We start from the raw sequence: 27,427 nt of genomic DNA on the forward strand, positions 1-27,427 counted from the left end.
TTCATAAACAACACAAGGGGAAAAATAAATGGGAAATAATGCGTGTGTTTGTGTACTTGGCTCTGAGCGGCTCTTGAACCCTGTCGGTCCGCGAACGGGTCCCGGAGGTCCTTGCGCGGTAAACGCATGCCATGGCGCAAAGTTCGTGTGCGGTAAGCAGGCCTTAGCTCGTTCACTCCAGCCGCACTTGTCCTCGCCATCTGCTTCACACAGCACCAACGTCTCTCAGCGCACCGACGCCGCCGCACAGCCAGCACCAACGGGCCAAGGAAAGGACAATGCGGTCACTCGAACCGATGAAAGCCAGGGACCATGAAGACAAAATGCGCGACTGCTGTTTTCTGGGTCAAGGAATCCAATAAAGGCCTCAAAATAGTGCTCAGGATTATAGAAAAGCAACAAACAAAGGTAATTGAAAACCATTGTCTTTATATTTGTGATATAACTGTATTAGATAATACATGATATTGCAAGTCCTTTGAAGTTATAGGTATGGGTTTATAAAGCAAGAAAGCAGCCTTGTTAGTATCAGATTGAACTATAAGTCCTATACACAGGATCTACTAGGTCTACACCGTTCAGGAATATGCTATTACAGATCTTCATCACTGTCCTGAGTGTCATTTTCACAAAGGTGTCTACGCAAATGGCAACATTAATTTTTGGATTCCTCATGCTCTGAATATCCCAAAAATGTATCGTTTTGCTAATCTCCAAAAATTTTGAACGAAAAAACATAGTGAACCTGACTATAAGGAGCTGTGATTATTGTTGGTGCAAGGGAGCTGGAGGCCACGCTGTCCCTCCCAAACAGTGGTGGAGAACACCGAGAGGGCCGTCTTGGCTGCTCGCTTCATGGCTCTGTGCATTCTCATTGTCTGCTGGCGCCATATTGGGCGGTCAGGCGTGAGAATCGTTGGACTTGGCGACCACTGCCGACCTCACCAAACGATCTCGTTGGACGAGCTAAGTGCACTATAAAAAGGTATTTGATTTGATTTTGCTATCTTTCCCCTGTGTTGTATTTGTAACTGTATGGAGGCACCTCAAAATAGAATTTAAGTTTTACCTCAGCACTCATTTTCATTATTTGGTTTATTTTCATTAAATTCATATCTGTTGAATTTATTGTCGTGTTTCTTTGTCGTGGGTTCGTGCATAAACCCGTGTTGCTTTTGTTCCATCAGGTAAACGTCACGCAGCCTCCATCTCGCGTGCCAAAAATTTGGCTGCTGGCTCGGGAGTAGAAACGTTCGGCCATTCATCATCCAGTGGTCTTAAACGCTGGTGACGCGACAATATATACTGTGAAGGTGCTCATCATCCCCAGCAATGGCACAACATAAAGGCTCCCGAGTTAATTATTTCATTTTTAAATGTTTTAGACAGTTCTCCCTTATGTCTAATGGGTTTCTAGGGAAATATGCAATGTGAGGGATTAATCTGGGTTTTCCCATCTTTACTTTGTATCTTCGTCTTGGAGGATGGAGCCACTCTCCAGAAGCAAAGGAGAAAGCACGCCTGCCTCATTTGTATATATGTGCCAAAACCTCATTCAAATGTGCACGCCAAAGTCAAACTGTCCCCACCACCACAATGCTACCTCAACCACACTTTAACCACTACCGGACTGCCAACCTACTAACCACCTCCACGTCACAACACCACAACCACCTTTCCCCTCCCTCCCCCCCCACACCCCCCCGCCCTCCCCAACCGGCCAACGACGACTTCACACTTTATTTGCTCGCCATTCACCCAAGTCACCTCAATCAGCTCAACCACACTGCCCCCAACCACTGTCCCAATACCACAAGACATGCACTACTCAACCACCGCAACACTCTTCGGGTGTGAATCTGATTTGGTGCCGATGCCATGTTAATGTAAGTAAGATTGTCTAAGTGCTTTATTAACCGGGTAAGAACTCGACTGTACCTTTTTGCTCTGTACATTACCACACGGCACGGTTACTCATTACTCCCCCGTTGTTTGTCCTCCGCCGCATCACACGAATAAATGTATGTCTGCTGTACTTGTGAATAAAACGATTGTTTTCAATGTACCACATACTTTTCCTCACCCCCTTGTAAATAATAAATACCCTTACATTTGTTCCTGAGTTGGTCTTTCCAGAGAATGCCTGTGATGTCTTTTCCTCCACTGGTGTATTGCTGTAGCGTAGTCTGCAGTAGTGTTAGCTGGGACCTTTTTCCCCATCAATTGCTCCACACATTAGCCGCTATGTATTCAACAGGACCGCTCGACTGTTCTTGGTTAAATAACGCAGTAAGCATCGAGGGTACGATCCACCGGCCGAGTTTGGGTGATGCCCCCACCTTCATTTTTTTCAGTAGTTTACAATTAAGATTAAAACATCCCGTATTTAAACGTTATTGATGAACCTAAACCGTACTTGTGATTTCACGTACACGGTAACTACACCAACAAATGGTAATTTTGGAAGTCAGACCTAGCTACCCATTATTAATATTAAGCCCATTATTAATATTAATAATATTACTACATTTATTATTGTTATTAAAATTAATAATATACATCAATATATTAAGCCCTTTATTATCCATAATTAATAACAAGTGGAACATGTCTTTCAATCCTGACAAATCTCACTCTCACTATGTCTCTCCGAAAAGACCGACTGGACAACCCTCCCACCCACTTTCTGAATAATCCTCTCCAAGAAGTTCTGTCACTCAAGCTTTTGGGTCTCACTATCTGCCATGATCTTTCCTGGGAAAACCACATTTCCAATCTGGCCTCCAAAGCCAGTCGCCGACTGGGCATCCTCCGTCGTGCGAAGTCCTTCCTTGGCACACCTGAGCTCCTCACCACATACAAGGCTTACATCTGCAGCTCAATGGAATACTGCTCTCCCCTCTGGGTTGGGGCTCCTGCCTCACACCTAGCTCGTCTTCACGCTGTTGAAACCAAAGCATTCAGAATCATTGGAATCTCACGCGATGAAGCTAACTCCGAGCGCCTTTCACTTACTCACCGCAGGCAGGTTGGTGGTCTTTCCGTCTTCTACCGACTCCTCTCCGGCCTTGCCCCCCCAGCTCTTTCTGGGCTCTGTCCCCCAAATATTCCTACAGATCGCACAAGATCTGCCAGCAACCCTCTTATGGTTAAACTGCAAAAATCAAGACTCTCTGCTCATCTTCACTCCTTCATTCCTCTTTTCTCCCGCCTCTGGAACAAACTCCCACACTCTCTTCAGTCCCTCTCATCCCTCCAGGTCTTTAAAACAGCTGTTCACCACCATCTATCTTCCCCCATCCAAAACCTTGATCTTTTCTACCCCTGTTAATTCACCCCAGATACACTTTTCTGAAATACCGACGTCTTTCCTGGAAGTGCTAGCTGTGTCCGTGTGGTTTTTACCTCTCCCACCCCCCCCCCTTCCCACACTCCCCACTCCCCCTTCCCACCCCCCAAACCCCCCCCCTTCCCACACTCCCCACCCCCTCTTCCCACACTCCCCACCCCCTCTTCCCACACTCCCCACCCCCTCTTCCCACACTCCACACCCCTTCCCACGCCTCCTCCCCCAAGCCCTTTCCCTCACACAGATCTCCCGATGTTCCTGCTCTCAGGTGTTGTGCTTGTGTGCTTACCCATCTTGTCTCCCACTCCCTTTATCTTGTCTTATGTGTCCGTTTTTTTTTTTCCATTAATGTTAGCTCTTACACGAGTCTCGATCTTTTCATACCGGTAAAAAAAAAAAAAAAAAAATTGTTTTTCTAATAACTTTGAATCATTGACTTTCTGAACCCTGAGGTCCAAAGTTACTATTTGGTAAATTTAATTTCATTTTAAAATCTAAGAAAAATTGAAGTATATAACAGCTCGCCCTGCCGTTGAAATGTTGAGAATGTATTTCGCGCACTTCCTGGCATCCATGGTGCTGTAGTTCGCTGCAGTACCATTTTTTCGACCCTGTTCCTCCTCGCTTTCTGTAACTATCATCGTTTCAACTCGGCTGTGTCGACGTGCACTGTTTACATTTGATATCTGCGTTTGGCGTGTATGAATTGCATGGAAGAGGTGGACGTGGATCTAATCTGAAGTTCCGCCTGTGTGGGCCGTACCGGCCGCGTTTGTGTTACCACTACCAGGCGAGGAGCAGGTACTGTGATGTTGAGCTTGGTGTTGTTTTTCGGTTATTTCTTTCAGACCGTAATCCTCATTGCTGTTTGGTATACTTTTATAAGTGACTTGTTTAACAGGATGTTAAGCGAATTGGTGAGGAGACGCCGGACGGTGATTCAGAGGTCACGTGGTTTATTGTATTCATATTTGAATCATTGTGTTGAAGGAGCTGGGGCTCCCACGTCGATCAGAAGAATGGACGCGACAAAAAGCTGGAATTCATCTGAGTTGCTTTATTGAAATCACACTCAGGCACTCTGAAAACCCGTTTATCGGTCAGCAATATATATCTATTAACCCAGGGGGTTTGCCCAGGCCCGGCGCCAGGGGGCGTGGCCCAGCGTCCTGGCTGCGGCCTGGCAAGTTGAGGGCGAGCCTGCCCGTGCGTCCTGGACGAGCCCGGCATGGTGATCGCTCCGCGTCCTTGATAGGTGCAAGGCGATTGTGAAACCCCAGCGGCAGCCGCTACACACGTCCCCCCAGAATCGACATGCACCGGCAGGGTCAACTTGAGGGGGGTCCCGATGACCCGGCCGAAGCGACCCCTGGCGGGTCGTGGGAGGGGGTCCGGTGAGGTGGTGGGCGGTCGAGTGGGGGGCCCCGTGGACGGGGGGCGGCCTCGCCGCGGCGGAAGGGCCACCCGTGGTGGGTGGTCGACGTCCACGTGCGCCGGCTTGAGGCGGTCCACTGCAATCCGGTCCGACCTGCCGCCGATGTCGATGACGAACGACTTGTCGTCCCGTCGCAGCACCCGGAAGGGCCCGTCGTACGGCGGCTGGAGTGGCCACCGATGTGCGTCATGACGCACAAAAACATACTCCGCTGTGCGGAGTGCTGGGAGGACGTAGGACCGGGGGTCACCGTGGTGGGATGTCGGCACGGGGGCAAACCGTCGGGCGGCCTCCTGGAGGTCCGAGCGCTGGTGAGCTGCGGACCAGGGACTGGTAGCGTCGGGCACGAATTCGCCCGGGACGCGTAGCACCTGGCCATAGACCAGCTCGGCGGTGGATGCCTGGAGGTCCTCCTTGGGGGCCGTGCGAAGGCCCAAAAGGACCCACGGCAGCCGGTCGGCCCAACCGCCGTCTTGAAGGCCGGCCATGAGCGCGGCCTTCATGGAGCGGTGGAATCGCTCGCACAACCCGTTTGCTTGGGGGTGGTAGGCCGTAGTACGGTGGAGCTTGACCCCCAGGTTGCGGGCGACCGCGCCCCACAGCTCGGAGGTGAACTGTGGTCCGCGGTCTGACGAGATGTCCGCCGGTGCGCCGAAGCGGGCGACCCAGGTGGCGATGAAAGCCTGCGCCACGTCGGCGGTGGTGGTGGAGACGAGGGGAACGGCCTCCGGCCACCTGGTGGTCCTGTCCACCATGGTGAGCTGGGGGGACGTAGGACTGGGGGTCACCGTGGTGGGATGTTGGCACGGGGGCAAACCGTCGGGCGGCCTCCTGGAGGTCCGAGCGCTGGTGAGCTGCGGACCAGGGACTGGTAGCGTCGGGCACAAATTCGCCCGGGACGCGTAGCACCTGGCCATAGACAAGCTCGGCGGTGGATGCCTGGGTGCGTGTTTCGTGAAATCGTTTTATATGAAGTGAAAGGTTCTTGATGAAATCGGTGCTGATGCTCCTGCCTCATGTACAGTAAACAGATTGACCTAATGTGGAGACGCGGAGCCAAGGAGGACGATCTGCACAGCCAAGCGCTTCCCGTGGAGAACGCAAACAATAAAGAATCTTTCGATCCAGCAATACCTCCACAGACCCCGCAGGAGTATCTGAGACGAGTGCAGTGAGTATTAATCCGAGTATGGGGATGCAGGGGCGCAGTATCGTGGATAATATGCTCGAGTATAACGTGGCAATGTCTATTGTATTGGTTGTATTGTATTGTAGGAGTTGCGGATGACGAGAGGACGAGAGACTTCTCAGCTGTTCAAAGCTCCTTTATTCCAACAGAACTAACTCGCGACCGGAACTCATACATCTTTTATAATGCAAAATCACGCTTAAGGGGGCTTGGCTCCAACAACCACGCCCACACCATCAAAAGCCCCACTGGTCCCGTGCCTGTGGATTATGTCCCAATGGGGTAACCCCCACATGCGCCCCCCCAGAATTCACTCGCATGGGTAATGTCACTTTTCGGGGGGCCTTAACCACCCGGCCGAAACGACTGATGACCCGAGCAGGGACTGTTGGCGGTGGGCGGGCCAACCGGGGACTTACCCGACGGGGGACGGCCCCGCCGTGGGGGTTGAGCCTACCGAGGGGGCTGGTCTAGTTCTAAGTGAGCCGGCTTGAGGCGGTCCACCGAAAGGTGGTCCGGTTTGCCGCCGATGTCGACCATGAAGGACTTGTCCCCGGCCTCCAGAACGTGGAAAGGCTCGTCGTAAGGTGGCCGAAGCGGCCCCCGGTGTGCGTCATGGCGAACAAAGACGTACTCCGCTGTACATAGATCCGCCGGGACGTGGGCCTGAGTCAACCCATGTTGAGATGTGGGTACCGGTGCAAACATCTTGGTATTCTCCCGGAGAACCGACCGCTGACAGCCAGCGGACCAGGGGCTTGTGGCGTCGGGCATGAACTCCCCGGGAACCCGCAGCGGCTGGCCATAGACGAGCTCCGCGGATGAGGACTGGAGGCCTTCCTTAGGGGCTTTCCTGAGGCCCAACATGACCCACAGGAGTCTGTCGGCCCAACTGTCATCCCGGATGGAGACTGGCCCTGAGAACAGCTTTCATATTGTGATGGAACCTCTCACACAATCCATTAGCCTGGGGATGATATGCAGTGGTGCGATGGAGCTTTACCCCCAACCCCTGGGCGACCGCACCCCAGAGCTCTGAAGTGAACTGGGGCCCCCTGTCTGAAGAGATGTCCGAGGGGGCACCAAAACGGGCAACCCAAGTGCCATGAATGCCCGGGCCACATCGGCGGACATTGTAGATGTGAGCGGGGTGGCCTCTGGCCACCTGGTGGTCCTATCAACCATCGTGAGGAGGTGGGTGAATCCCCGCGAAGGAGGGAGGGGCCCTACCAGGAACGCGTTAACATGGTCAAAGCGTCGCTCGTGCACTGTGAATGGCGCCAATGGGGCCTGGGTATGGCGATGCACCTTCGAGTGTTGGCACTCGACGCAGGTGTTGGCCCAGTCGCGCACATCTTTCCTGAGCGCCGTGCCAAACGAACTTCGCCACCACCAATTTTTGCGACACTTTACTGCCCGGGTGAGAAAGACCGTGGACGGCATCGAACACCAGCCGTCTCCAGCTGGTGGGTACGACGGGGCGAGGCTGTCCCAAAGATACGTCGCACAGTAGCGTGGTGCCCGTGTCCTTGAACGGCACATCAGACAGTCGAAGTCCCGTGACGGCCACCCTGCAGGCCTGGACATCTGGGTCAGAGATCTGATAGGCCGCCATGTGGGCGTAGTCGATGCCAAGGTGAACCGCGCCAGCTATGGACCGGGGGAGACAATCGGCGACCGTATTATCCTTCGAGTCGGTGTCCGAAATGAACAACAAACTGCCCGGACGGCCGACGCTCATGGCAGTTAACGAGCGCCGGCCATCCCGTTTCCCGACTCGCTGAAGCTGCAGGGTAGCCGGCATGCTTTGGCCTTGGAACCAAACCTGGCGTGGTAAAGGCACAAGCCTGGGGCCTTCCGCCGCTGGGCCGTAATGGCAGCCGCGACGGTGTCTGCCAGCGGCGTAGGCTCGACGGCGCCGGGGTCCCATGCAGCTGCACTACCACCTTTAGAGGCCATTTTTGGCCTCTGTTGGCCTGTGCAGCTGCACTACATTGCTGTCTTTTCTGCGGAGAAAAAACTTGTCTGCTTCCCTGGCCAGGGCGTGGAAATCCTTAACAGACGAGTTGGCCAGGGCTGTCCGTACCTGACCTGGCAGCTGTTGCAGGAACAGTTCTTTGAAGAGGAAACATGGTTGGTGGCTGCACAGGAGAGACAACATGTGGTCCATAAGCTCTGACGGCTTGGAGTCGCCCAGCCCGGGTAGAGAAAGTAGCTGGCTGGCGCGCTCGGCCTCAGTGAGCTCGAAGGTTACGAGCAGCAGTGCCTTTACCATCTCGTACTTGCGGTCCTTCGGAGGATCCCGGAGAAGGCTCACCACTCTGGCGCAGTGGAGCAGCTGAGCGCAGACATGACATAATAATACTTCGTGTCGTCAGCAGAAATGCTCCGAATGGCGAATTGAGCCTCAGCTTGTGCGAACAAGATGGCCGCTTGTCGTTCCCAAAACTCCGGCAGTTTAATCGAAACTGCGCTTGTCACTATGTTCGTTTGAAGCTCCGAAAACGTCGAGAGCAAGACGGGGTCACCAATGCAGGAGTTGCGGATGACGAGAGGACGAGACACTTCTCAGCTTTTCAAAGCTCCTTTATTCCAACAGAACTAACTCGCGACCGGAACTCATACATCTTTTATAACGCAAAATCACTTTTAAGGGGGCGTGGCTCCAACAACCGCGCGCACGCCACGCCCACACCATCAAAAGCCCCACTGGTCCCGTGCCTGTGGATTATGTCCCAATGGGGTAAACCCCACAGTATAATGGATTCAACTGACGATGTTGGAGATTCGAACGGGAATATTGACTTGATCAGCGTGCGAGACCATGGCACTACAGGCATAGGAGGAGTTTGTGCACTAACTTCTTAAACAATAAACTTCTTCAAGTTCAACATGTTTGTTGAGGAGTGGATGGGAGAGCGCACCAGATGGTCCTTTTGGTCTTTGGAGAGACAGAGTGAGATTATGAGATGCGTTAGGGTTAAAAGACATTCCGAGTGTCGGAGCCGCTCCTGATTCTATCAATGTCTGCAGAGAGAAAGAGGATGCCGACTGCCTGTTTCCAGGATGAGGGATGTGCCGGCAGGAATGGAGTCCTCATGCAATAAAGAGATGAGCAGGATTTTCCAGAGTAATCCTATTTATCCAAAAGACCTTGTGGGAAGGGCTGGCAGGATACCCTAAATGTTTCTGTGAGGTATAGAAGAGCAGCGTGCATGTAAAAAAAAACCAAAAAAAAAAACCACCTTTAGAGGCCATTTTTCCCCGCAAGCGGGGGTTGGCCTTTTTCGGGAACTGTGGTTGTTGTTGTTTTTCGGTCCCCTTTTTGAAGCAATGTTTTACGGCCGGATGCCCTTCCTGACGCCAACCCTTTTTGCCGCCTTTAACGACAAGCAGGGAATTACCAGTGAACTGGTACTCAATTTGCCGACCTCGGAAGGATGACAGGCTGAGTCAACCCCCCTGGCGTTAATTCAGCGATTGACCGGGATTCGAACCCAGGATCCTAGGATCCTAAGCCGGCACCCTAGCCGCTAGCCCAACACCAGGGACTCAAGTCCAGGGACTCCAGCAACACCAGTGCATGTAAGCACACAGGTATTTCTGTCTGTGAAGGGATGAGCAGTCAAGGACTGGAAAGTGCAGTTGCCCCATTGGCAGTCGCAAATAGGGCCCTGTCCAAAAACAGTTTCAGAAAAAAAGAAAAAAAATGCAACCTGGGTGATGAACTCGGGGTGAAAGTCAAATGCCCGACAGAGGGTGTTAAGCAATTGGGTGAAATTGACCTTCTCGGGTAGTTTGGTGGATTGAGTTGCTGGGGTTAAGGCTTTGGGTTTTTTTTTCTCACCAATTTGTTCAGTTTTGGGAATTGCCATGCAGCTCTGAACAAGGTCAGCCCTGGAGGCCAAACTGTTGCTCGTGTTCAGTGCTCTGGAACTGTGAGATTGAACTTTGTTATTTTCCCCCCCATCATCGTATTCCATCCAGCCGGGGATCATGCCCATGACACTTTGCTGTTGTGGAACGGCTTGAAAACTTTGCTCTTATGGAAAGTGATCGAGGCGACACGGTTGTTTGTTTGGGGGTTTTTTTTTTATATAGGGTGTAAGGCTGGCTCGTAGTGGAACTGAATCCAAAAACCACTCGTCCATCTGTAAACAAATACATGCCCTAGGGACTTGACTTCTGACAGCCACCCCGCGCTTAGGGGAAGTGATGTCAATTCCCAGAGCACTCTGGGTACCAGTGACACCGTCTTTTATGAGAACCTCATTTTTCTTTCCGCATTTAGCGGGGCAATTAAGTTAGAATTTTCTCCACCCCCCATGGATGCCATCCCTTGTGGTTTGTCTGCACTCTATCCTTGAAATTCTGAGCTTTGAGCATTTGAAGCAGCATGACCATTTTTATTCTTGATTTGACTTGGTCAGGGATGGAATCAAATATCTTCCAAAGTTCTATACATTCCAGCTCTTTCCCCATGATTGCTTAGTCTAAGGGATGTTGTCTTTCCTCTGGGGCAGAGTGGCATGCACACTAGCGCAATGCACGTTAACACGTTATCTGTGCACTTTACCGTAAGGTAAAGTTGCATACACGCTGGTGAGGGTAATAACCAATTTTGAGTGAATAAACAAGTCTTCATTCAGAATTAACAACCTGGTCTGCACTGAGGTGTGCAACTGTGAGTCCTCGGTTTGATTGGTCATCCCGTTCTAACACAGCGATCTGTAATCGGAGAAGGCATGGGTGAACATTAAGGCTAAATTGGCGATAATATTGAACACTAAGGGCTCCATCTTGGCCCCTGAAACCTCCAAAATACAAAGTAATCTGTCAACCGCCCTCCCCCTACTGTTTAACAATAAAACCTTGATCTTTTCTACCCCCGCTAATTTCACCCCAATTCCACTTTTTTGAAATACCAACTTCTGTCCTGGAAGTCCTTGGTGTCCTTGTGTTTTATACTTCTCCCTCCACCCCCCCCCCCCCCCTTCCCACGCCTCCTCCCCCCAAGCCCTCTCCCTTCCACACATCTCCCTGCTCTCAAATGTTGTGTTTGTGTGCTTCCCCTTCTCTCCCCATCTTGTTTTCCGCTCCCTCTTTTTGTGTGTTTTGTTTGTCTGGTTGATTTGTTTGTGAAGTAAATGTTAGCTCTTTCACGAGCCTCGATTCAGTATACAAAAAAAAAAACAAAAAAAAAAAAAAAAACGTGGTGATGGAGAATCATTGTCCCCGCATTGCAGGTATATGATCTGGAATCGAGTTTCATTTTTGTCTATTTATCGAGATATTGACCAGAATAGATGTTGTAACGGACGACGTGAGACCGCCTGAGATCAACACGAAGCCAAGCCAAGCAAAGGTGTTCCACACACGTGATTATGTGGTGCGGTGTGGTTAAGATTTATTAATTTAGCTACATGGAAACTTCAATGCACGCACGGTTCTGAGGTGAATTTGATAACGCTCAAGAATGATACCGTGACTCAAAATGCACAGACACTTGTTTAAAAAGAAACTAGTTTAGTAATTAATGGGCTTGGGGCACAGTGAGGAGAATAAGAATAAAAATGGAAGAGAAACCCGCTAGGTGTGCTTAATCTTGACGGTCACAGTTTAAAATGGTTATTCTTACTTGGCCAGAGACATGGGACGGCCTGAAGGGGTGTGCGGTCATACCTGTGGTGAGTGTCAGGAGACATGATGCAGGCTGGTCTCGCAGGTTAGCAGACAGTCCAATGACGCTTTGCAACAAGCTTCACTCTTCATGCCCTTCACGCCCTTCTCCAGTGGTTTGATGTGTTTTGCGTCCATCTTTGGCATCTCCCTGCATCCGCTGTGTCTCCTTCTGTCTCTTCGCCCTGAGAGGTCTCACTGTGTCTTTTGCATCTGCTCACCGTGGCGTCTCTCCCCATCTCCGAGGTGTGAGCGTCGTTGCCTTTTATAGCCAGGCCTCTGTATGCCCCGCGGAGAGGTCTCTCCCCCTGCTCCACGAGTGGCACGACACTTGCTCACGTGGTGCATCCACATGAGCAAGTGTCGTCGCAGCGCTGCGGTAACGCGCGTTGAAGCGCCATTCCGCTAGAGCACGTGAGGATTCTTCGTAGCTCATATGGATGCATCACGTGTTCTTCTTCTTTCGTGTATCATCAGATGGCCAGCTCAGTGTCGTGCAGCCATGCCGTCGTCTCTGGTCCTACGTCGAAGAGGCCGGCTTCTGAAGGTGGTCTGTATCGGGGGCAGGTGGTAATTATGTGTTCGGCAGTCTGTTCAGGCTCGCCGCACTCGCACGCGGCGCTGTCTGCCAGGCCCAACATCTTCAGCGATGATTTGAAGCGGCCGACCCCCGTACGTAGACGGTTCAGCAAGGTCCATTGCAGGCGTGGTAGGTCTTCTCCTACGACGCCACCTCCTGGGTCCCAGATGTAGCGGTGGATGCGGGTGGGCCCGGCCGTTTCCCACACCTGCTTCCAAGATGCCATCAGCCATGCGCTTCTAGACAGGTCCTCAGGGATAGAACTGAGCATCTCTTGTGCCACCTTGTTGTAGGGATGGCGGGACTTGAGTCTGCTTGAAGTCAAGTTATTATGTTAAAGGACAGTGGGAGTGATTTGAGAGTTAAACACAGAGGGAGAAGAGACAGACACAAGGGTGAGGATGACAGAAGGGCGGCCTCAACATATGATCCTGGTCTTCGCTAAATTGGGTCACAAACACTTGTGTTAACATTCATTAAGAGATAACTGATAAATAATTAACCGTCGTCACTTTCATCATAACATTTTACAGAATTTGTATAAAAATTGGCGAGTGATTAAAAAAACTTTAATTGGTCTTCCTTTATTTGTTTATTTAAGTTTAAATGGTATTAGCAATGTTTTCAAGGTTCTAACCAAAAACAATTTCTTTTTTTCATTTGCCATTACACTTTGTGCTACTCTTCGCCACAACAGTATTGTGTGCGCGTGCCAGCCATCATTTAGGCCTTTATCCCTGCCATGTGCATTTGTGCTGTTTCCAGAGTCGAAGCTTCACACTGTCCAGACGTTGTTGTGGCGGAAATCGACCCGAAAAAGTTGAAATCAAAAAAGCAAGCTGTTGTCTCCAGCGTAAGTTCTTTATCTCTCATTGTCAAGAGAGCTTGTTCCCAGCTGATGATCCAGTCATTTTAGCCTTTGGAGAACTGCTTATCTGGGTGTGCGGCCTATGGAGTTTGTGTGTAAATAAATATTTATTTTTCTTGCCTATCCATATCTCTCCTGTGTTATTTATTTATTATTTAGAATCACATTCACACTGTCTTCCTCCCCCACTCCCTTCCACCCCAACCCTCCCAAAATGCATTTGGTCCAACGTAAGTTAAAGATTTCTCCCCAAGAGTAATTGCATTAAACAACAACAACAACTGGTTTGATGGGGGAAATGAATATCGCAATTACATTACGTTTATTTTGCAGCTTTAACTGACTATTTAATTATGAGAAAGAGTGATGATAACTTACTGAGAGAGAGTAAAGCCATATACATAAACATTTTTAAAATAACGGATTTTTAAAAGAGTAGCATAGCAGGTGAGTGCTTATTATTAATTATACAGCACTTATCTTGCTAGACCGACGTGCCGGATGACTGTTTATTTCATATTTCCTTCAGACTCTGTTTAAAAGGCATGAATTATATATCAATTCAAGTCAAAGTAACTTGATAGCGACGGCTTATCTGATGAATGCAGCCACTGATGTGTATCTGTGTATGAAAAAAACGTCTGTAAAGAACATGGCGGCGATCAAAAAATATTTGCAGGTAACTCCACTTCACCTCACCCAGCACTGGAAGGAACTGATCTGTATTTCTGTAAATGTTTATACTTTTCCGTATACACCTACATGGTCACAGTCTTAATTTACAAGAGAAATCTGGAAATCTAGGGTGCCACACACCAGACTCGAGCACGGACGGGGAAAGGAAACGAGAACCGAGCGAGGCCTTAGCTCTTGTGCTCTTGTGGTGTGACAACCAAGGTGGCGCCAAAGCAGCTACAAATCTACAGCGGAGCAGGCGAGCAGTCAGGAACAGGATGACGAACAAGGGAGATGGACAGGCACAACGACCAGGAGCACAAGCCGGACGATCGCAGGAATACAAACACGAGATGAAGCAGGATCACGAAACAGGCACGCAAAGCTCAAAACCGTTCCTCTCTTGCACCCTCTTGTCTCTCAGGAGAGCACACAGAACACGGACAGCTCAAAAAGTCCTCCCCTAAGGAGGTGACAAACTCCTCCTCTCACTCTCTGGACAACGCCCCTTTTATAACCAACTTTCCCAAGGCCCCAACGGCGCCTCACTCTGAGATTACAGAAGACTTTACATACAGGTCTACAACAACAACAACATGCATTTTAAAGGCCATTTTCCCTGCTAGAGCAGGGGTTAGCGTTGCGGTCCCCATGACAATCTTCTCCATTTTGCCCTATTTTCTGCATCTCTCCTTGTTAACCCCCTTGCCCGCATTTCTTCTTCCACCATCTTTAGCCAAGTCTTTCTCGGTCTTCCCCGTCCTCTGCTTCCTTCTACATTCATTTCCATCACTCTTCTCAACCAGTCACTTTCATCCTTCCTCAACACATGACCAAACCATCTCAACCTGTTCCTCTTCACAGCATCAATCACAGGCTCTATTCCCATCATCTTTCGCAATTCATCATTTGTCTTCCTCTCTCTCAACGATACTCCACACATCCACCGAACCATTCGCATTTCCACCCTTTCCAGCCTTCGTTGCTGCTCTACGTTCATTACCCTTGTCTTGCTCCCATAAATCATAACACTTCTCACACATGCAGCATACACCTTTCCCTTCAGCTTCAACGACACTCCCCTCCTCATCAGCACGCCACTCAGTTCCCGAAACTTCTTCCATGCACATCTCACTCGAGCAACCGTTGCCGAGTCTGATCCACCTTCTCCATTCAGCATGTCTCCGAGGTAGCAAAATGTTTTCACACCTTCCAGCTTCACGCCGTCTCCAAGATCCAACTCAACATCTCCTCCATCTGCAGCTCCCTCTGTGCACACCTTACACTTGAATGTAGCTGCCACACTGATTAATGACCCTCTCAGACCACTACATTTTTGATGAACCCACTCAGCGCACATTGTACATTGAATGGAGTTCACTCCGACACCCTTCCTACACACAGCACAGGGCCACATACAGGTCCTTTATGTTAAATCCTGGCTATTTATTGAACAATGCATCACCCTTTGTATAATCCACATTTAGACATGACAATCCTTAAGCTAACATTTCCCTACTTAAACCATCGAGATGGCTAACTATCCGAACATGGAGTCCTGACCTAAGCTATACATTTCTAAATGTACAAAACTGTTTTTGGGTTGTCCGTCCGTCCGTGATAGGTTTTTGTTTCCGTGATAACTTGAGAACAGCTGAAGGGATCTTAGTCAAACTTGGTACACATATGTATAATGATGTAAAAATGATCATATTTGATTTTGGGGTCAAGAGGTCAAAGGTCAGAGGTCATGTTTGGTAAAAATTCTGTCACTGCGTTAACTTGTGAACCATTGCTGGGATTTTGACCAAACTTGGTACAAGTATATATTATGATGCAAAGATGAACTGATTATATTTTGGTATCAAAGGTCAGAGGTCATGCCAGGTAAAAATCCGATACTTGAGAACAGCTGAAGGGATTTAAATCGAACTTCATACAAGTATGTATAATGATGTAATCATGTGGGCAGAGGCATATCGGTCGACGTCATGACGTTGAAGAGTGCCGTTCTAGTTTTATTTATTTTAAAACGTAATCAAAATTATTCTTGCAGATATTTATTTGAGAGGTTTCATCCAGCATTTCAAGAACCCCCCACCCCATCCCTTCCATTCTTTCTAGCTTTGTGGTTGTCTTCCTGCCCCAAATGGCATGGCACCTGAACTACATTTGCAACGGAAGCAAGTCGCTGCTTTTTCATCTCTGCGACAGGTATGTAATTAACGGTGACTTTGTCTGGGTACATACTCATACTGTGTGGTCGTGTCGTTTATTGAAGTATTCTTGTTTGATATCAGATTTTCTTCTTCCTGTTGATAAATCTCGAGTATTGGAATTTTTGCATGCTTGACGCTTGCTTACATATTTGCTCTGTGATGTCTTTCAGAGAATTGTGAGACTACGTGCTGTACACAAGTTAAATTCACAGGACATAGAATTGGTAATTATTTATGATTAATACTCAAAGTTTTGTTGTATCCTCAATTATTTAACACTGGAACAAAGTTGAATGTTTGACTTGCATTTCGTTATGAGCAACTGTTTGTGCTGCATGCACAGCCAGATTGTGAAGATGAACAAGGGTGGAGATTGTTCTGCTTGGGCCAGAAGCATTGCCAGAAACAAAATGAGCAGACAGATTCGAAAGAAGATGTGATGGAGACTTTGCAACATGGTGTAGACTACGCCAAGGTAATCTCCTCGCACTTTTGCATTTCTAACTGGTCCCCTATCTTGAGGTTCGTAGAGGATGGGTGGCAGAAGGAATTGATGTCGGTGACGAGTAAAGTCTAGAGAGACATTGGTGTGCTCGGATTCGGAGCAGGATGGGAAGCTTGATGCATATTATGCTCTTTCTGCAGTTGATGTGAGTGATTTAACCCTACGCTAGTGCAGTGGGCCATTGGACATGGTTAGTAACATGCAAAAGGCGGTTGAGATACCCTGCCACACTAATGGAGGGTTAATCGTTGCTACCTGGTTGTGACCTGATGTATCTATGTATGCACTGGCCAGTGCTCCTGAAACAGTTGACACGGGAGCTTTTCAATACAAAATATAAAGCGCTGCCCGTTCCCCAAAATAAGCCAAAAGTTTCGCAGTAAGAACTGCTGCTACACCACACCTCTATCAGCTCTAGCTAAACATCCCCTCTTAATGTTGTTGATGTTATTTGGGGATATTGCTTTATATCAGTTTGATCCAAAATAAATAAATAACAGAATACAGTAGTGTTCTGTTTTGTCACTACTGTATTTCTACGGTGTAGCCCGTCTGATGTATGTATGTATGTATGTATGTATGTCCCTTCTGCCGGCATTGTGCGGGTTTATTCCCTTTAAAATTTGTTTTCTCTGCAACCGTTGGTACGATTAACACACAATTTTCACCACAGCCTCCTCCTGTAGAATGGTTTTAATTATTAATATGATGTCATAGGTCACGTGGTACAGGCGCCATCTTGGAAAAATCGAAAAAATTTGCGCCTCCACAGTGCGTATCAAAAAAAAGGTAATCCGAATTCAAGGAATTCAAATTCATATTAATTCGAATTCATATGCAAAGGTTATTTAGTTTGACAATTTACATGTGGTTTACCAATTATGAGGAGATCCTCAGCTTTCCATTGATGCCTTTCATGCATCATTGCTGTTACACATGACCGAGTACATGTTCATTGAAATGACAAGTTCAAATCGCATTTTTACAAGTTTGGCTAATCGGTGCAAGACAGTTTTAAATGGACGCATTACTTGTCGACTGCCAAGTTGATTATGTAAAATTGTTAAGCTGGTCTGGTAATCGTCGGTTGCGTCATCCTTTGTTTAAGATGGGTATTTAAGATGGGCCTACAGTGTATGGGTTTAGAGACAGTCTGAGTCATTGAAAAGATGGTTCAACTTACGACTGAACAGTGGACCTTCGTGTTTACAACCTTTCACCAAACTGGAAGTTTGCAGCGAACTCGTGATGCGTTCAGGGAACGTTTCCCAGAACGGGAGCCTCCAGCAGCCAAAACCATCTGGGCGAATGTTAGAAAATACCAAGAGCATGGCACTAGCCTCAACCGCAACAAGGGGAATTCTGGTAGGAGGCGCACTGGGCGACCGGAAATGAACATTGCAGCAGTAAGGCAGCAAGTTTTGGAGCATCCTAGGGATACCAGCGCAAGACGAAATGGGACGGGATTGCCTTCGGCCACATTCAACCGAATCGCAAGACTGGACCTCCACCAACATCCATATCAAATTCACATCCGACATCAACTTACGCCAGGGGATTTTGCCAGGAGGCCGGTGCTTGCCAGATGGTTGATAGCACGTTGCGAAGCAGATGTCGATTTCTTGCGGTATCTCGTTATCGGCGACAAAGCTGCTTTCGCCATGGACGGCAAGGTCGATATCCATAATGTTCTTGAATATGCACCGACAGGACAACCCCCGGAATTTAATTTTGACACCAACATGAATCGACAAAAGTGGACTATTTGGTTGGGACTTTGTGGAAGTGGTCAGGTGATCGGACCATTTTTCTTTCAAAGGAATGTCAAAGGTAACAGGTATCTTCAGATGATCAATGATGAAGTTTTACCGCAGCTGGAGGAGAACTTTGAGTGACAGGTTCGTGGTGTCTTCAGATATCTCTGGTGGGCCCAAGACGGCACCCCAGCACATCGTCTTATCGCTGTCCGAGATCGACTGAGGGAACTCTGGAGACCGAGTCATCGCCCTCAACCATGCAGTGGAATGGCCGCCAACATCACCTGACCTCACACCATGTGATTATTTCCTTTGGGGACATTTAAAGAACAAGGTGTTCGTAACTCCTCCCCGTGATCTTGATGAATTGCAGGGCCGTATTCGACATGAAGTGGATGCTTTGCGCAATGACCCGGCTATGGTGAGACGAGCAGTTCAGGGCATGCTCCTCCGCTGTGAGCTTTGTGATGAAAGGGGAGGTGGACATGATGAAGGTGTGGGTGCATAAAGGCCAATCATTCCTGAGAAAAGTTCACATCTGACGTTCATTTTGCACCAATTATCCTGACTTGCATCGATTAGCCAAACTTGTAAAAATGCGATTTGAACTTGTCATTTTCAATGAACATGTACTCGGTCATGTGTGACAGCAATAATGCATGGAAGGTATCAATGGAAAGCTGAGGATCTCCTCATAATTGGTAAACCACATGTAAATTGTCAAAATAAATAACCTTTGCATATTAACCCCTTGAATTCGGATTACCTTTTTTTTGATACGCACTGTATATCTCCAAAACCACTCCATGGAAAAAATTGAAAGGTGGCTCATTGTAAAGTACTCCCCATGGGGAATAACTGTTCATAATGATGTCACAGGTGCCTTCATTATGACATCATAATTCGACAAGTAGAACGCTCGATCCGATCAGTATGAAATTTCTTGTGTGATCTTGGGATAAATTGTTTGAGAAAAAACACTGATGATTTCATTGGTCACGTGGTTTGGCAGCCATATTTTTACCGCGTAGCTCGTAGGGAAATGCCATCTGGAACAGTGTTTGTCTATCCGTCTGGTGTATGTATGTATGTCCCTCACAAACGTCCACCAATCAGAGCTGAGGATCTGGTCACATGACGGGGACAGCAGATCCTCCACTCAGCAGATCCAAGCCCAGCTACGCCGTTGTTATACTATTGGTCTTGTTTGGTGTATAAGTTGATGTGGAGTACAAGTCTAATTTGCAAATTTTCACATTTTTCTTTCCATCATTCATAGATAAGTTGATTTGGAGTACAAGATGAAGCTAGATCAACTACGGTAGATGCAAAACTGTCAGTCAGAACAATAGAGATGTTAATTACTCCCTGACACTTGTAACACATCACTGCCTATGGTACTTCCAGGGTCATGAATATTGATGAACTGTTTTGTGCATATTATTTGAATTACTTTGTGGGATGACTTTTTGGATAACTTAGGAGTGTTTATCTCACTTTTAAACATGTTTTTTGTCATATATAGATAGGTACAGTATTTTAAAAAGCTACAAAATCAAAGCTGCCGTGTAAAACTTGTGTGACTTTACGAGTAGCATTTTGAGATGACGTAGTAAGGGTGGATGCATATGATTAGGATTGAAATGGATGGATCAAACGTAATGGTGCTCGTTATTAATTGGATAATTTTGCAAGAGTCAGTGAGCGGATTCATGTTTAATTGCTCACCCAATCGGCAAACGTTCTGGGCAATTATTTATGCAGTGTTTTAAATTAACAATTATACAATTAATATTTCAGAAAATATTCCACTTTGCACAAATTTTTTTTTCATTTTTGCAATTGAATATCTTAAGCCACAGATAAGTCCATTCTGAGTACAAGTTGAGGCCCGGAATATATATATATATATATTTTTGTATACAAGATCGAGGCTCGTGAAAGAGCTAACATTAATCACACAAAAAGTCAAACCGACACACAAAACACAAAAAATAAGGGGAGCGGTACGTGGTAGACAAGATGGGGGAGAGAGGGGGAAGGACACAAACACAACATTTGAGAGCAGGGACATCGGGAGACATGTGGGAGGGGGAGGGCTTGGGGGGAGGTGGGAGAGGTATAAAACATATGAACACTGCAAGGACTTCCAGGAAAGAAGTTGGAATTTAAAAAGAAAAAAAAAAGGGTATGGGGTAAATTAGCAGGGGTAGAAAAGATCAAGGTTTTGGATGGGGGAAGATAAGAGATGGTGGTGAACAGCTGTTTTAAAGACCTGGAGGGAGGAGTGGGATTGAAGGGAGTGGGGGAGTTTGTTCCAGAGGCGGGAGAAAAGGGGAATGAAAGAGTGAAGGTGAGCAGAGAGCCTAGATTTTGGCAGTTTAACCATAAGAGAGTTGCAGGCAGATCTTGTGTGACCTGAAGGAATATTGGGGGGACAGAGCACAGAGAGAGCTGGGGGAGCAAGGCCGGAGAGGAGTCGGTAGAAGACAGAAAGACCACCAACCTGCCTGCGGTGAGTGAGTGAAAGGCCCTCGGAGTTAACTTCATCGCAGGAGATTCCAATGATTCTGAAAGCTTTGGTTGCAACAACGTGAAGCCGAGCTAGGTGTGAGGCTGGAGCACCAGCCCAGAGGGGGGAACAGTATTCCATTGAGCTGCGGATGAAAGCCTTGTAAGTGGCGAGGAGCTCAGGTGTGCCAAGGAAGGACTTCGCACGACGGAGGATGCCCAGTCGGCGACTGGCTTTGGAGGCCAGCTTGGAAATGTGGTTTTCCCAAGAAAGATCATGGCAGATAGTGAGACCCAAAAGCTTGAGCGACAGAACTTCTTGGAGAGGATTGTTGAGAAAGTAGATGGGAGGGTTTTCCAGTCGGTCCTTTCGCAGAGACATTGTAAGAGTGTGAGATTTGTCAGGATTGAAAGACGTGTTCCACTTGTTTGACCAGTCTGTGATTTTGTCCAGGTCTGCAGAGAGTGAGGAGGCTGCAGACTGCCGATCTGAGGGATGAGGAATGGAGCGGCAGATAGTGGTCATCAGCAAAGAGATAGAGAGGATTTTCCAGAGAGTCGGAGAGATCATTGATGAAGACCAGAAATAGCACAGGGCCCAGAACACTACCTTGGGGAACTCCAGCCTGAACAGGAAGGGGAGATGAGAGACATCCATTCAGGGCCACACGTTGACTTCGACCAGAGAGGAAGTCCGCAAGCCAAGCGTGGAGATTTCCATGGATACCACAGGAGGAGAGTTTGGTGAGCAGAGCTGGGTGCCAGACCGTATCGAAGGCACGTAATATGTCAAGTGAGACACCTCTGATTTCCTGTTTGGCATTGAGGACCTCCATCCATTGTTGGGATAGCAGAAGCAACATGTCCAGAGTAGAATGACTTCGTCTGAATCCAAATTGATGATCAGAGATCAAGCCATTGGAGAAGAGGAAGGATTTGATATCCGAAGCAATGATGGATTCCATGACTTTGCTGATAATTGGAAGCAGGCTGATTGGTCTGTAGTTGCAAGGGTCTGTTTTTGCACATTTTTTGTGTAAAGCGGTAATGTTTGCTGATTTCCAAGATGCTGGCAGATGACCTTGAGCAAAAGAGAGGGTGAAAAGAACAGAGAGAGGGTGAGATAGAGCGGCAGAGCAGGATTTTAGGACCCGTGGGCTGATCAGAGTCATGATAATGATCAGTGATGATCCAGTTGCAGAATCAGAGTCGAGGTTTGACAAAAACTTCTCCACCTTGTCAGGAGAGAAGGACACAGAGTCCAGGAGCAGTTGGGTTCGACTGGGAAAGGTGGGAACAGAGAGAGATGGGTTTGGGACACAAGATTTTGAGGCAAACACAGAGTTGAGGCATTCGGCTTTGTCACGTGCGGTGTCAACTGTGTAGCCATTTGAGGTAAGGGAGGGGATGGAGGGGGAACAACACCAGAAACGGATTTGACCAGATGCCACCAGGATTTGGAGGAAGGAGACAGGTTTGAGAGTTCAATCTTGAGTGTGGAGAGATAGTGCTTCCTGGCACTCCTGAGGGTAGACACACACTTGTTCCGAGCTTGGTGGAAGGAACTGAGATTGCCTTCAGTTGGATTTGCCTTCCAAGAGGCAAAGGCAAGTTGTTTCAGGGCAACTGCCTCACCACAAGATTCAGTGTACCATGGACGGGAGGAAGGGTATGACAACTGAAAACGAGATGGGATAAATCTGTGCATGAGAGAGAGCAGTTTGCTTTGGAAGAATTCCCAGGAAGAATTGATGTCAGAGTCAGCAGAGATGGGAGACCAGTCGAGGTGATTGATGGCTGCTTGCAGCCCATGCCAGTTGGCCTGAGTGAAATGCCAGACTCGTCGGCGCTGAGGAGGCTCTCTGAGAATGGCCAGAGAGATGTCCACTTTAACAGGCACATGATCAGAAGAACCGATTGGAGCAGAAGAAGAGCAGCAGACATTTGCAGGGAAGTTTGTCATAACCAAGTCTAGAAGAGAAGATACTCCATTGACTGAGATCCGGGTCGGGAAATTGACAGATTGTGTCAGTCCCAATGAGTCGCAGAAGTCCTTTGCTGAGGTGCCATGGCTGGTGAGAGATGAACCCACACCCAGCCAGCTGGCATGATAACAGTTGAAGTCGCCACATATGAGGAAGAGAGAGTTTGGATGAGTTGATCGAAGTTCGTCCATGTTGTCCGACAGCGAAATGTAAATGGAGTCATCACTGTTTGGAGGACAGTACAGAACACATATGAACAAAAGGTGGGAGCGGAGAGGAAGCCGTAGCCAGAGGTACTCCTGGGGGTGGGGTGGAGAGAGGGCAGTGCAAGGAGAGTGAGGAAGAGAATTTTTGATAAAGATAGCCACCCCACCACCAGGACGAGTCTCAGGTCTATCATACCAGAGGAGGAAGTAACCAGGAAGAGATATTAAGGAATCAGAGACATCTTGAAGGAGGAAAGTTTTTGTTGAGCAGATCAAGTCTGGATCGTCAGAAGCAACCTGAATGGAGAGATCAATCAGGTTTGAGGTCCATACCGTTAATGAAGAGAGAGGGGGAGCATCGGGTGCAGGGCAGGGGAGGGGTAGGGTCAGATGAAGGATGAGAGGGGGAGGTAGGAAGAGCAGTTGATAGTGTGTCAGAGATTACAGAAGAGTTACAAGAAAGGGAAGGATGAGGAGGACGAAAGGTTTGATGGTGATGGGATGAGGCACAGTGAGGGTTGTTTGAGGGGGGGTGGAGGAAAGTAGAAGGTTGGGGGAGGTGGAGGTATGAGATAGATGGGAGTCGAAGTGGGGAGGAGGCAGCTTTGAGAAGGAGGTGGGAGGAGGGAGAATTTGGGAGGGATGGTTGGGGGGGAGATTTGAGGGGGAAGGGTTGGGGGGAGTTTTGAATGGGAGGGGCAAGGGGGGAGTTTAGGAGGGGAGGGGCAAGGGGGGAGATTTGGAGGGGAGGGGCAAGGGGGGAGATTTGGAGGGGAGGGGGGAGATTTGGAGGGGAGGGGCAAGGGGAGAGATTTGGAGGGGAGGGGCAAGGGGGGAGTTTAGGAGGGGAGGGGCAAGGGGGGAGATTTGGAGGGGAGGGGCAAGGGGGGAGATTTGGAGGGGAGGGGCAAGGGGGAGTTTAGGAGGGGAGGGGCAATGGGGGAGTTTAGGAGGGGAGGGGCAAGGGGGGGAGATTTGGAAGGGAGGGGCAAGGGGGGAGATTTGGAGGGGAGGGGCAAGGGAGGAGTTTAGAAAGTGGATGATTAATGAAAGATGAACATTTGTAACAAATTGGGTTTGTTGTGATTTTCAAGTTAGCGATCCGTTTAAGAACGATGGAGGAGGGGTGGAATGAATGAGAATTTAGAGCATGTAGTGAGAAAGAATAATTATAAGACATTGAATATTTTTTTGAAATGGAATGAGTTGAAGAGGAAATTGAAAGGAGCCTTTTAAATAGGAAGAAAAACAGCGTGTTGTAATAAACCACTGAATAAATCATTGAAGGGGAAAGTTTAAACATATTTAAACAGAACCGTGAAGAACAATCTTATATTCACAAAAATACCAATGGGGAGAGGGAGCCTCGAGGGACGACCACGAGTCACTTGAACAGGGCAAAAGGTGGAAGGCAGGGCGATAATGGGGGCGGGGCGGGACAGCGCACGTGGACAGAGGCAAAAGCACACGATGGGACAAAAGCACACGAGGAGAAAGGGAAATAAAAGTTTTTTTGGTTTGTTTTTGTTTTTTTGGGGTGGGGTGGGGGTTACAACGTTGGACAAAGAGTAGATGTTTGGTGAAGTTTGGGGGAGAAGGGAATTACGGGGTGGTGGGGGGGGGAAGTAATTACTGGTAAGGTGAAATATACAGAACCTCAATTACAAAAGAATTGAGGTTCTTCGTGCATACCGAATCCCTGTGACTATGAATTTTTTGAACCACCTAAAACCCTCCCATGCCCACCCTGATTGAGTACAACCACCAGTTTTCATATACTGTACATATTTTTTCAAAGGGATGAAAATAAGACTGACTAGACTATATCAATATCATTTTTGGCAATGGCTTGTATTTTTACCTCCGCCACCAAAGGCGGACGTTTTCACGTTTGTCTGTCTGTCTGTCCTTTTGTCTGTCTGGCCGTTTGTGAACAAAATATCTTAAAAAGTTGTGAGCGGATTCGGACGAAATTTGGCAGAGATGCAGCGTATGTGACAAGGACGAAATGATTAGATTTTGGTGAAGTTTCGGCTAGTATAATTTTTCGAGTGATTCTTCACCATTGGGAGATGGGGCCAAAAGCGATATATAGCAGGATATCTCAAAAAGTTATGGATGGATTTGGACGAAATTTGTTGGACAGGTTGTGTGTGAGACAAGGAAGAATCCATTCAATTTTGGTGAAGATCCGGATCCGGCAAGTAGAATTTTAAAAGTGAATCTTCACCATTGAGTGATATGGCCAACCAGGTGGAGGTTTGCTCTCTACTGAATGCCGTTCTAGTTTATCTTGCATCATCCCTTTTACAGGCTTGTATTTTTCACGTAGTGCTAACTTTGTTTATAGCCTCCAAATGTCCTTGTTATTCTTGAACAATTACACTTTCTTAGTCATTCTCCATGAACCTTAAATAACCAATTTAAGGTTATTTCCCATCGACTTTCAGCCTGAAAACTTTCGTTGGCCTGGGATCAGGTTGATCAAGTTGACACCATGACCACATCATTTTGAAACATGCTTACAATAGTCTATCAGCTTAACAAACAAAGGCAACTCGGCGCTGGTACATCTGGTACATCTGGGCTGTTCTTGGATGCAACATTCTGTGCTGTTGGACTGTTCGCAATCTAGCTGAGCGCTGGTGACAAAATACCATATTTTTTCATAAGGATGGGATCTTTGCTTTTAAATGTGAAATTGTTTATCCAAAGTATTTGTCAAATTAAGCCTCGGTCAGTATAGTGAAATGAAGAGGTGAACAGGGAGAGTAGGAGGGATCCGCTTCTCATAATCTCCCACTTAGTATTTTATTGTGTCCCACTCGTGATATGAGTGCCACGTCGGCAAATCGGTCCAGATCCCCGATGGGCCTGTTTACTGCTACCGCTGAAATTTGGTCAAGGGTTCTTGCGTTCTTGTCTCTAAAACTATAATTGGTTCACGAGTTATCAGGTGACCACTATATTCGTCATGTGTGTGCGTCTGTTTGTGTGTCTGTGTGTCCGCAGCATAACTACCTGATTATATCATCCGATCTTGATGAAACTTGGGTGGGAGGTTGATATCATGATCTAGTTGTGTCCTGCCTAGAGTGGGCGTATTGCGCCCATTGTGGGCGGAGCCACGCCCGAAAAAGATGTCTTTTTAGGGGGTAATCGAGTTCAAGCTACATCTTCTCTGAGGGGTTTGGTGGAATCTGACAGGGGTTTCGATATTTGGTTAGGGCAATGTCATGTGTCTAGCCCCACGGAGCTCGATTTTTCTTTTTCTTTTTTCCATTTTATTTATTTATTTATTTTTTCATTTCATTTTTCACCGAATTTTCGGTATTGTGTAGCTAACTCACCTCATAACTGATTATACATTATTTTCTATCTCATTTCAAGGTCAGTAACCTTATATGTAGCATATCTCAAACAGTTATGGATGGGTTCGGATGGAACTTCGTGGTTGGGTGAGGTCGGTGAAGAGTGCAAGCTTATTCGGTTTGTATTAAGGTATGGATGCAGATCCAATCCTATCAGTAGGACGTAAACTGTTTGGAGTCTTGCGGAGGTATGCGCTCTACCAAGTACCGTTCTAGTTCCCACTTTTGTATTTTTCTTCCTTCACTACCTCCCCCCATTTTACCCCTCCCATCCACCTCCCCTCCTTCGCCCCCTCCCCCCACACACACACACATACACAAATGGAGCATTCTCATTCCTGGTGGTACCTAGAAAGGATGAATGTGGATGTCCTTTTGACATGTTGAAGATGTGTTTTCGCACCTGTGGTGAGCATTATATTTTATTCCAAGGATCTGCAATCGTCTAACTTGTATAAATGTGTAAGTGGTGTCGGGCAAGGGAGCTTGTACATGGCTGTTGTTGCACAAAGGTATTTGTAGGATTGTCATTTTTCCTGTTGCTCACGTCTTTGCCTTTACAGGTCGGTATGCCACCTTTCCTCAGTGTGGTCAGCCGCATGAACCAGGTATACGTTTGCATTTGAACACTTTTTTAAAATTCTTTTGACACACACAATGTTGCGTTGGTACATCTGTTGGTACACACAATCCCCGATGGGCCTGTTTACTGCTACCGCAGTAGCAGTTACTTCAACAAGTAATTCATCAAGTTTTAAATTGGAAGAATCATAAATGCAAAAGCATTATATTTGCATAATGTAGGTATTTGCAACCACCATCTGGTGTATGCTGTTCATCATCTACCAACTATGTTACAACTACCTCTGATGCATGTTATTGGTAGATGATGGTGATTGCAGTCCTTGAACACCTTTTTGCCTGGTTCCAAGAATCTGGATTTGTGACAGAGCTGGTAAGTTTGTACTGTCATGCTGTTTTCGATTGTTATTCTTCAAATTGTGGGGTTATTAAAAACAATCCCACAGGCTCTGAGGCTCATGGAGGAGGTGCCACACAAATCACACACACATGCAGACAGATACATGAGACAACACT

The 27,427-nt window shown here is 47.7% G+C and overlaps 1 protein-coding gene and 1 long non-coding RNA gene across 3 annotated transcripts in view; both read left to right on the forward strand.

The window, feature by feature from the left end:
- Window positions 1-113: 113 nt before the first annotated feature.
- Window positions 114-2,070, forward strand: LOC137424908 (uncharacterized). The gene is made up of 3 exons (XR_013622980.1): window positions 114-408; window positions 782-985; window positions 1,188-2,070. It is a non-coding gene; the product is annotated as an uncharacterized LOC137424908 (long non-coding RNA).
- A 1,860-nt stretch (window positions 2,071-3,930) lies between these two features.
- Window positions 3,931-27,427, forward strand: part of GEMIN2 (gem nuclear organelle associated protein 2) — a 30,959-nt gene continuing 7,462 nt past the window's right edge. Inside the window, exons 1-8 of one of the 2 annotated variants that reach the window (XM_068112801.2) lie at window positions 3,931-4,150; window positions 5,809-5,955; window positions 12,998-13,085; window positions 15,900-15,989; window positions 16,165-16,218; window positions 16,338-16,469; window positions 26,893-26,937; window positions 27,216-27,284. In XM_068112801.2, the coding sequence (XP_067968902.2) occupies window positions 5,825-5,955; window positions 12,998-13,085; window positions 15,900-15,989; window positions 16,165-16,218; window positions 16,338-16,469; window positions 26,893-26,937; window positions 27,216-27,284 (609 nt within the window). In that variant the 5' untranslated portion in view covers window positions 3,931-4,150; window positions 5,809-5,824. Of the gene's footprint in view, window positions 4,296-5,808; window positions 5,956-12,997; window positions 13,086-15,899; window positions 15,990-16,164; window positions 16,219-16,337; window positions 16,470-26,892; window positions 26,938-27,215; window positions 27,285-27,427 lie in introns of both variants that reach the window. The other variant, XM_078776072.1, reaches the window with a different exon arrangement.

This window comes from Myxine glutinosa, chromosome 4, assembly GCF_964187855.1.
Source record: "Myxine glutinosa chromosome 4, kmMyxGlut1.1, whole genome shotgun sequence".
Taxonomy (NCBI): Eukaryota; Metazoa; Chordata; class Myxini; order Myxiniformes; family Myxinidae; genus Myxine; species Myxine glutinosa.